An 11,548-nucleotide genomic window follows, 5' to 3' on the forward strand; every position below is an offset into this window, starting at 1 on the left:
AGCTAAACTACAGTATATTAAACAGGCAAGGGGATCATCTGGCCCTCTCTCACATATTTTTGCTACTATACTGTATGGTAACTATACAATTTTATAAGTCACTCAATAAGTAATATTTTATTATTAAAAATAAAATTGAGAATCCATGCCATGAAAGAACATAAATAGCACTGTGGGCCTATAGGAAACAATTACACCTGAAAATCTCCTTTTGTTTCCATGCAACATTCCTGCTACAGAACAATTACAATAAGAATGCTTCTTGTGTAAAAACATGAAGAGTCCCCAGGGTGTGAAAGAGGGTTTTTTGCTTTGTTTGTTGGTTTGTTTTTCACATATACCATCCAATTAAAATCTGCTGGTTGGGAAACCAATCTCATAGAAAACAATTAAAGTAACTCTTAAGAGTTAATTGCACTCTGAAATTTAGAAGAAACATTAGATAATAATGCCTAGGAAACACAGTATTGTCACAGAAAATATGTATGTACCTATGCATGTGAGACATGATCATTTTGTAAGAAATTTGGAGCTAAAAATGCAGAGGATAGAGTAGATTAGGTTTTCCTACGTGAGAGCCCACTCTGCAAATATGAATTTTATTATCCAAACTGTAGCAATGCATTTACCACACGTCAATATAGGTTTCTGATATTAAGGTCACGTACAACCTTATGCATTTTGTTTTGGAATCAATCACAACTATTAGGTCGATAAGAAGGCGTTCCTAAAAAAATGCAAACTGGTTGCTTTTAAACTGAAATGGAAATTCACTTTGCAATACCTCCTAAAACCATTATGGCAGAATCATTAGCAAATTAAAGACAATGTTCTTACTACAAGATCCTACAGCTCCTCAGTATTTGTTCTTTCATTTGCGTTGCCACAAGACCTTCAGGTCGGCCTGTTTTGGCCACTCTTGATGTAATGAAAGCAAGCTTGTGGAAGAGCATTAGGGCTCTTCTGGAGAGTGCATGCGGTCCCTCTCCACACACAAACCGAAGCCAGGAAGTGTTACAGCCAAGCATAATCCATCTGAGAACACAATGTGCTTGACTGTCCGTGGTAACGTCGCTGCTTTAATTTGTGCGGAAATCACTATGATCGGGAACAGTGGGAAAGTCAGTATCAATGGTGACGGTGGATGTTGAGTCAGGATGTGGGGGGTGCTTTTGTACCCTTTCCATTCCAGTGATCTCCCTGTAAGAGAGACAGCACCTACACGCCATCTTTTTCTTAGACACACGGACAGTCTCAGAGTGCATCCCTAGTGCTGTTCAAAGAAGTACATGGATAACATTTCTAACTATGGCCATACAGCAGACAAAGACCTGTTCTGATGTTTAGCTCGAAACAGTTACAAGCCTGTAAAAGTCTGCTTTATTCACTGCAACAGTTAACTTACTATTATTTTTATTTAGCACCTATTTATTTGAAATAACGAAAAGCTGAACCAATACATAAGAATGTAAATGCAGAGAAAGATCCAATGTCTAGTTTAGGAAATAAAAAATGCTAACAGCCTTAACATTAAAGGTTTAAATTACACTGCACTATAGGAATCAATATAATATGGGATTAAAAAGTCACATGGCTGCTTTGCATTAGTTTAAAAAATTACATATATTCCCTATATATGTAATATACTGTATACATATATCTCTCATCTGTAATTAATCCTGACAAGTGTGATCGGTGCCTAAAATCATTGTTACATTAACTGGTTAAGATGTCCTTGATACATCCTGGAAAGAATCTTTAATCTTTGATGTGACTTTAACCTCCTGATAGGTTTGGGGTGTGTTTAATATGAGATGGACTTTAATCCATTAGCATTATGCACAAAACACAGTGATCTTGTCTTATCTGGTTTTTTATGGTCAAATTATAGGTTCTCTGAATACTCTGCATCTAAGATGGATGAAAAGGATGAAACAGCTCAGTTGTTATTATATAGCTCAGCAGCTGTGGACTAAATCACACTCTGACCATAAGAGAAATGGACCTCAGGTGTAAGGTGGAGGCAATGTGTGTCAGAGAGTGGGTGTAGGTGAGCTCATTACGAAAAACAAATAATATTCAATACTCTAGGCATTTATCCTGAAAGACTCACAAATGTACCTATCACTTTTTATTTTTCATTTTGCGATATTGCAGATAGGCCATCATAAAAGCACTTATCATAAAATGCTCAATTATTGTGGAAGTGTTAATTTTGATAATGAAAATCTGATGTGACAAAATACAGATTTTAACCCCCAATGCTCAAGGCGTATAAATGTTGCTCTTTCAGTTGAGACTGTCAACTGTAGAGGAGAATGGATGGAGCAGAGAAGTATAACGGTGATTACAACTTTATTTTATAGGATTTGTTTCATTTCCGGGGAGATGTCTTGTATAAACAGTTGAGTGGATTTCCTCTAGAGCTCAAAATAAGTATTCTTTCACTTCTACATTTCATGTGTAATGGACGTTCCTTGGCAATCTGTTTTGCATCACACAAACCACACTGCTGTTCTCTTCTATAGAAAACAGTGTGAAGAAGTTCTAAGAAATCAGCATACACTGGCTCAAATCCCGGCACTGGTTAAGGTATAAAGCCACCCTGTTATCTAATCTGAAATGAAAATTAAAAGTTGCACACTAAAATTATAAAAAAATGCTTATCTTCAGAATCTACTGTATTAACATGCTGTGTAAAGGTGCCTCTGTCATCGCTAATATAAACAGTGATGTTTGGTACCATTGTGACATAATGTTTTGGTTCACTGAATAAAACATAAAAAGGTTAATTGACTCTTTAACTTTCTTAACAGATTGGGAATTGAGAGACCTTTCTACTAAGACAGAGACAGTAAATACAGTTCAATTATGGAATACACACCTGGCATTGATATGGAAAAATTGTTTGACAAGACCTGTGTTATCTGCAAATTCTTTTACGCTCTTGGGGATGGTGAGGAATAAGCATTGGCGAGGTTACAGTCCTAGTTTAAAAAAACAAATCATACTGGAAAACTCCCCAGCTCCAGTAAAACTCATTAATGGCCAGGGAGAATACTTCTCCAAACTACGAACTTCATTTAAAAAATGAAGTGCTCCATATTTAACCACAGTGTCTATGAGCAGAGTAAAACGTGACTAAAATTACATCACTTAAATTGAAGCTGGTAAATTTGCAACATATAAATGAAACAGCTTTTTTCCTCACTCTTAAATTGAAGTTGGTAAATACACAACATATGAATGATGCAGCTTTTTTCCTCACTCTTAAATTGGAGTTGGTAAATATGCAACATAAGAATGATACAGCTTTTTTCCTTGCTCTTAAATTGGAGTTGGTAAATACGCAACATATAAATCGCATATAATTTCCTTTTCAGATCAAAATGAATAGATTAGGTAATATCTATGTTTTTAATGTGTTGCTGTTCATTCTTTTTTATTTTGCACCTCTACAAACAAAATTCCAGACCTTCGGCTTCTTTTTTTACTTCTTCTCATATAAGGCTTAGGAACTCATTACTGCTTGTAACAGTGGAGTGATGGTAGTTCCAAATGAATAATCATTAAATAATGATGTGGATGCATGCTTTTCCTTTTCCCTTCCACCTGGTTGTACAGCACTCTCACAGAACTCACTGCATGAGTGCAAACTACTCTTTTTCCGATGCTGACATGAACTTTTTGAACAGAAAATGCAAACTGGGATATAGTTATATATTAGATTCTTCTCTCAATTTGCCAACATTGTGCACAGTCTGTCCTTGAAAATGTGCAGACTACCAGCAGATAATATACTGAGGGTGGGAAACTCAAAACCTTTAGGAAATCACAGCCTACATTTTTTTTTGCCTGCTAGATTGAACGATTCTCAAGTAAGAATATTATGCTGATTTATTACCTCAGAAAAAGATCTTTCAAGTTACATAAAACAGAAGACGTCCAGTTCAGGTGGCATGTGGCTATCTTTCATTTACATGTCCAGTGTCCTCCCCCAACCTTTGAGTATGTTTTCAGATGAAAATACAAAATGAATGTAGTGAAACACAGTAAGGATACTTGGGATTGAAGATTTTATGTAGAACATAGTTACATAAAGTATATCCTATAGTACCTGCCCTTAAATACACCTTAATAAGTTAAACATAAATTAATAGACCAAATCATTCTTAGTGCTTGTAAACTGACAGTTGGGCAGCATGACGTCCTGATATCTCTGTTTATGGAAATTACATAGATGCACCGGAACCTATATACAGTACGAACAGACAGCATAAATACATGCACATAAGATCTATTATGTTCGAATTTGTCGTCAAAGTAGGGTCCGAGATACTGATTTAAATATATATAGTGGTGTAGTATAAACTGTATATGATATTGAGCCTAGTTACTTCTTTAAAGTCTACTTACAAAGTAAAGAAATAATTTAAGTCACTATAGCTCTAATACACACCTGAGCGAGGACCTTAAATTACATTTTCAATATTTCTTAAAACTTCATCGGTGTAATTTGGTGTATATTTTAAGAGTGCACACATAGCATTGAAATCGGCAACGAAGGGGTTAATTGTTCTCCCAGTCGGGCGCGCGGCGTTGCAAGGTCAAAGATCTCCTTTTACCGAGCGCACGTGCAAGCCGGATTTGTACTACTTTTCCGATTTTCTTCAATATCGGCGTGGGGCGGCAGACTACGCGGTGATTTCGCTGTGTTACTGGGTGTTTTCGGGGGTTTTGCTCTTCGCGAGGCGAAAAGGGATCACTAGCAGAAAAATTAAAAATGGGAAAATTAATGGAGCCCCCTGTCCTTGCTCCTACATGTTGTCAGTTAATAATATTAACAGTAATATCGCATTATGTGTTACGTACAGTAAGTACTTCAATCTCCGCGTAAAACATTTTAGGTACAGTAGGTTGTGAAAACTATGTTCTTTTAATACACTTTGACGGTGGTAATTAAAGTTTCCCTTTTTAAATCGATTTGTAACAGTGTTGCTCTGCGCAGCATTGGTACAAAACAATATAGATTACATACATGTATAACAACCAAGGTGCTTAATTGCTTTAATATAGCCTACGTGTGCGTGCATTTCAGTCTGCCTCGGTGTGTCTGCATGTCGTCTCAACTGCTATTTGTTCCATCGTTTTCTTTTAGTTATACCCTAGAATGTCGTAATAAGAGCAATTAATAAGACACCAGAAAACAGAAAAAAGTCTTCAAAATAAATGCCATTTCAATGACTTTAATAAGCAAAATAGGAAACCATTTCTTCCAAAAACAACAAAAAATAAGACAAAACAGAAACCAGCCTGAATGGAACTACAACAGTCCAAATTTAACTTTTTATATATATAAACAGGATTGAAAATTGATCCCCTCGCAAAATACATGAAATTAAAAAAACAGAGAAACAAACCCGCTGCTGCAGAATAAGTTTGATTTCAACACAGTTGAATCAGTAACAAACCAAAGACTGTTAAATGCATGACTTCTTAACAATAAGTTTTTAAATGCAAGCACCATGCTTATCCATATGATCTGATAGTTTGTTAATTTAAAATCATAAAATAATAAAAACAGAACTACGCATCTGGCCAGCAGAACCAGAATCTCCAAATAATAATAAAACAAAAAAACAAAAATAATATAAAATATAAACATAGACATATAGTTTTCATTTTGAGATTTTGCGAAACCCGATTCCTTTTTTTTTTACTGACCGGCAGAAAAAAATACAGGAAAACATATAACATTAATCACCGTTACTTTCTTTTAAAATGTACACATTGACTAAAAAGGAATAATTAAACTGTAAATAGTCCCCTGATATTTTAGGTATGTTAGTAGACGCACAAAACTGTTTTAATAAGTCTGAAATTGATCAGTCAACTGGAAAGCTATGATGTATTAAATATAATTAAGATGTTGTCATAAGGCCCTTCTTCCAAATCTGGGAGCTTCAGAAAGTACTTCAAGGGGTAGATGTTTTCCTTCTTTATTATAAATATACTAAAATGTAGCATAAGATGTGCATTCTGAAATTTCGACATAATACGACAGTATGCAGTGTGCATCTCACGCGGACGCCAAGAACTCCTTTGGTATACAGGAGAGACCGGAGTATCCCTGCAATTAAGCCAAACACAAGCCTGCAAAGTCACTGTTCTGTAAAGCATTGCACTGTATTATCAAATACTGTATGCTGCAGAATTACATAGCATTTAATAGGTGGTAGGTCTGAACCCTATTATTCTTGGAATCCTTGTATGAGTCTACTTTATTGCATTCATCACGTATTCTAATATTTAATTATTATAGTATGTCTTCCTCAAAGGCGGCCCTGCAAAAACAACCAAAATGAAAACTGCAAACACCAAAATCATGATCTGAAAAAAGTGCACTTAAGATACAAAGTTTGTTGTCTTTTAACGCAACTGCAAAACAAAATGCCCGTAACTTAAAAAAAAAAACCAACAACGACGAAATTAAAGAAGTTTAAAACCAGCCTCCTTAAAATGTTCATGTGCAGTTTGCGGTTGCATATATTTACAAGCTAAATAAACCCAAATATGAAAACTGCACCAAGCTGTCATGTTGACATTATGATCATTTCTATAACCCGAAAATAAACGGAAAGCTCAGATCAACATGCTTTTAAGATAAACAAAGAAAAGGGTACAAAATAGAAATTATTACCATACATGTCCAGCATGCAGGATTAATATTTTAATGCAGATTTTTTTAATATATATTTTTATATATAACCAAGCAGGCAATAAACCAATGAGATGTTGCATAATAAAATGTCCCCCATTCGACAGGTTTGATTCGCAAGCGGGGTACGTAAGAGAAAGAAAGTTTGCATAAGAGGAGTCTTTTTTTCTTTCTTCTATTGTCTTTTTTCTCTTTTCGGGCAAGTGCAGTGTATGCAACAGTCTTACACATTCTCCTTACTCAGACGTTTCACTTGAAGGTCCTTAACGCTAGAGAGGGAAACCAGAGTAAGAAGAAATTTCACCTTTACTCCATGCCCCTAGCAGATTAAAGCAGTCTACAAAGAAAGTTCAGGTCTACTTATTTCTTTTCGTAAAGAAGAAAAATAGTCTCGTCTCTACAAGCAACTAATCTACAAAGATGCTGCAAGTTTAAGAAAAAAAAATCTATTTGCTCTTTGTATTTCAGTTGTCGGATGGAGATGATTAGATATGAGATTATTATTAAATTCTTCTAGTATTATAACAGTTTATTATTGTACTCATTTATATGGATATTTATTATTGTCAGCATCATTTGTCGGAGGCAGTAACTCACATGAAGAACTCTGGCGACGACGGGTTGTCACTAGTAGAACCAGCCTCGCGGAACCCGTTACTGCCTGTCAGTTTCTCGCATTTGAGTTTGTACGCGTCTCTTTCGCGGGCCAGCCGGCTGATCTCTTGCTTGAGCTGCTCCACCTGGTTGATGAGCTGGGTCTTCTCGTTCTCTAGGACGTGTTTCTGCTGCACCCGCTTGAAGCGACAAGACTGAGCGTAGCCCCGGTTCTTGAGGGTCCGGCGTTTCTGCTTCAGGCGGATCACTTCGTCCTTGGTGAAGCCCCGCAGGTGCCGGTTGAGCTCCCGCACGGACATGGACACGAGCTGGTCATCGGAAAAGCGGTCCTCCACGCTCAGGCCCCCTCCGCCCGCGCCGTGGTGCCCTTGCTGCCCCGGGTGAGTGTGAGGGTGATGGTGATGGTGATGGCGGTGGTGGAGCGGTTGGTGGGACCCTGGAGAGGTAGGAGACGGGCTGTCGGGGTCCTGGCTGTGATGGTGATGATGCTGGCTGTGTGCATGGTTGTGCGCCCCAGGGTGAGCCTGGAGGTCATCCGGGTGATGGGGAAGCCCAGCGTACTGGTGATGGTGCTGCTGGGCATGGCTGTGATGATGATGCGCTGCTCTGTAGCCGTCGAAGCCGCTTTGCTGGAGCTGCTGCTGGACGTGTGGAGGCGGGGGGTGCCCGTGGGCCGTGACGCCAATCAGAGCCTCCACGGCATCCTCCGGGGTGAGGTTCAACGCCTGGGGGTCCATCTGCTGGTGGTAGCCGCCGCTGGGCATCCAGTAAAGCTCCTCCAAGTGGTTCTTCTGCTCTGTGGGGCTGAAGCTCGGCGAAGACGGCACCGAGCTGCAAGGCGTGCTGATTGGGGTGGAAGACACGGAGCCCTGGGGCTGCAGCCGGTTGCACTGCCGGACAGAGGCGCGATCTAAGGCCGCCAGAGCTTCTTTCTTCACGTCGAACTTCATCAAATCAAAGTCATTGACGTATTCCAATGCCAGCGGGCTGGTTGGCAGCTCTGTTCCCATGCTCAACTCTCCAGCCATAGTTTCTTTATTTTGTAAACTAGGCTCGTGCGCTTGCCAACGTCGCAGCACCGACTTTGCCTCCTCTCTTTTTATCATGCAATGGTTCGGAAGTCCTTCCAGCGCTACGAACTCAAGTTTTCTGACATGCAACTCTCGCTCAGGAAACACACGCAAAAGAAAACTTTCTAATGCACTGCAAACGGCATTGGTATTTGTGGTATACTACCTCAGCACTGATGCAGTTTAGGAAAAGACTGTGATGAGTCTGAATGCAAAAGTACAAAATTCAGTCTTTTTCTTTCTCTTAACGGCGGAGTCAAAAAATTACAACCGCCGTGGCTGAGCCCCCTCCTCCCCCGTTGCTATTCTGTACTGTAAGTCCTTTTGCCAAGAAGCAGAGGTAAGGAGGTAGACGGCGAAAACGTCTTGTTTTTCGCTTAGAAAGCAGCTTTCCTGCTCTGCACCGCAGAGATTCCTGCTCTCCTCTACCCACTCAGTCGCGAGTCTCTCTAGTCTGTACAGAACGCTTAGCCTGCGCTTTATTATTATAGCCCGGCCTGATGTCACACTAGAGGCTGGATAAAGGCTCGCTTTCTCCAATGGAAAGGGCCGACCAATCTGATTAGCATAATAATCTAGGGAGTGAGCGAGGGGAGAGGGGAGTTTTGACAGCTAGAAACAGTCAGCTGACTCCTTGAAGAGAAGGAAGGGGGGAAAGAGGCTCAGAATGCGTTTACTTCTCCCACGCGAAGTTATTGCGCTCATATGAATGGATTGTTGTGATCGTAATTGCTCTTAACTGAACAAAGAACCCCCCTCCCAGCGATCACCTCCACGCATAATTCTATGAAGCAAGCAAAGTAAAGAAGAGCTATTGAAGAATGAAACATGTATTTGACTCTTTTGTTAAAAGATGGTGTTACAAAGTAAGTTCTTTTAGAAAGAATGGATATGTTGCAAGTTACTGATTCAGGATCCCTGTAAGTGCACGTTTCTACTGGAAAAAAAGAGCAATATAGAAATTAAAGAGCTGTACAATTATTTAAATTCTTCAGATCGATATATACACGAAAGTTTGATCCGGGCAACTTTAGATTTGCCCAAACAGGTTGTGACAACCGCTTGCATGCAATGATATGTTAATATTTGCAAATGTAATGTTCATTTCATTGTTACAAATCACTTCAGAAAACGAATTTTATTAAGTTGATTCTACGGCCATATAAAATATATCTCTAAAACAAGGCTGACGTGAAATTAAAATAGATATTAAACACAGTTCCGATAACCTTATATTCAACCAAAATGTATGCATATGTGCAAAAATAGAGAAAACAAATTAACAAACGTTTAATGATGATAGAGCACTTATATAGCTTTGTGTCATCTGATTACAATGTTATGTAATCCTTACGATTTGGGTGTACTGGTGTTTTACTTTATATTATTGTTAGCATTCATTTTAGCATACAGTGCTCTAAAACGTACTCTCACACGTTTTTGTGTTTCAAAGGTTTAAAAAACCGGGGGGAAGTCGATCAGGTCGTCACATGTTTCATTAAGGTTTTTAATTAGTAAACACAAACATGCACCCACGAGGAGTTCAATGCCAGTAAATAAACGGTTAACGGAAACTGGGGAACTTTCTCCTTTCTTTTGCGTGCCTAATTTCAACATGTTCAAGTAACAGTACGATTTGTTTTTGTTTGAACACTCTGTAACGTTAGGGAAAGAAGAAACGGTGGTCAAAGTTTTTTTTACTTATTAATTTATCTGCTTCTGAAAAGACGCAGAAGACTGCCCCCAGGTGGCCAGAATAGAAACTGGTCATCACTGGACTCGTGTGTAAATCTGAGTTCAGTCGGGAAATAGAACTCCTGCTCTACCATTTTAAGTGGTTAATTAGTTTTTATTATCCAAAAAGATGTATTTACATCTAGATTTACCCCCCGTAGAAAATACATGACATAACTAGTTTATAACTAGAAATTCAGTGACTGGCAGTAAGAAAGTGGGGGAGTTGAAATTGAGCGTGTAAATACATTTTATAATAAAGAAGTTACGCCAGGGGGTGAGAGAGAAAAAAAAAACACTGATATGATTTGTGAAATGATGCGAGCAGCGTTTCCAGCCCAGTGTATTTTAATAAATATTTTCACTCGTAATGTAGTGTTTCCAGAAATTTGCTCAGCCTCCTCGGCTGCGAGAGGAAATTGGTTGTAAATGAGTCAATTTGAACTATCGATTTGATTATTATTCTGTTTTCCCTTCTTACATACGCGGGAGTACAAACGTCTAAGTATTGATTACTCAGGAGATTGGAGTCGCTAGAAAAGGGGAAATGAATCATGTGACTGTACTAGCGTTGTTGCATTCACATTCCAGTACATACATCAGTAAGCATGTGCAGGTAACAATAATGGTATTTTTATATCTATACAAGAATTTGCCTTTAAATTGGAGCAACATCTTCTTAATTCTGATTATTTATTCGTTTCAATGTATCGTACTTGATGCTGTCTTTTAAATAATTACCATAACTACTTATTTTACACTATATATTGTGGAGTTAGATATCCATATAAGTTTTCTTGTAGATCAAAACGGTAGATCCTTAAGCCTTAAACTCCCATGGATTGCATTAAAAAAAAACAACCAAATCTCAGTTTATTTTTTATAATAAAGGACTGAATGCTGCCTTGGATCTTTCTTGAAGATCGTGTGGCAACAAAAGGGTTAAGGGAGAGAGATGTCCGTGGACAAGGTGGGAAACTGCATACAGTATAATTATTTTAGGACTTTCTTTTTCTCAACCTTGCTGTTATAAAGAGATCTGTTTATGAGGTCCGGCGCACTCGTCAGCACAAACATCTATATCTATGGATTTTTCTGGCGAATTTGCTTTTATGTATTTTTTCATTATTTTGGCGACCTTCAGCGCACGACGCACTTGTCTTCCTACGTACCGTAGCTGTGACACTAAGACCAAAATGCACCCCAAGCCCTAAAAATGCACTCACACCACAACTAAGAAATATCAAACAGAAAAAAAACGCTGTTGTGGCAAGTCTGTGGTATAATCATAATGGGGAACAAGGTAATTACTCTAAATTGAAATTAGTTAAATAAGCAAACAACCACTGAATTTAAAATGAGGAACTGAACTGCATTGTAGGAGACACACAAATGAACACAGTATTAGTGT

The 11,548-nt window shown here is 38.4% G+C and overlaps 1 protein-coding gene across 1 annotated transcript; it reads right to left on the reverse strand.

Annotated features, from left to right (window-relative positions):
- Positions 1–5,230: 5,230 nt before the first annotated feature.
- mafba (MAF bZIP transcription factor Ba) lies at positions 5,231–8,875 on the reverse strand. The gene is made up of 2 exons (XM_088607943.1): positions 7,316–8,875; positions 5,231–6,987 (listed from the first exon to the last, which is right to left on the reverse strand). The coding sequence occupies exons 1-2, from the start codon at positions 8,437–8,439 to the stop codon at positions 6,942–6,944; spliced, it is 1,170 nt and encodes a 389-aa protein (XP_088464069.1). The 5' UTR covers positions 8,440–8,875; the 3' UTR covers positions 5,231–6,941.
- Between the last annotated feature and the right edge of the window lie 2,673 nt (positions 8,876–11,548).

Source organism: Lepisosteus platostomus, chromosome 15, assembly GCF_059453375.1.
Source record: "Lepisosteus platostomus isolate fLepPlt1 chromosome 15, fLepPlt1.hap1, whole genome shotgun sequence".
Taxonomy (NCBI): domain Eukaryota; kingdom Metazoa; phylum Chordata; class Actinopteri; order Semionotiformes; family Lepisosteidae; genus Lepisosteus; species Lepisosteus platostomus.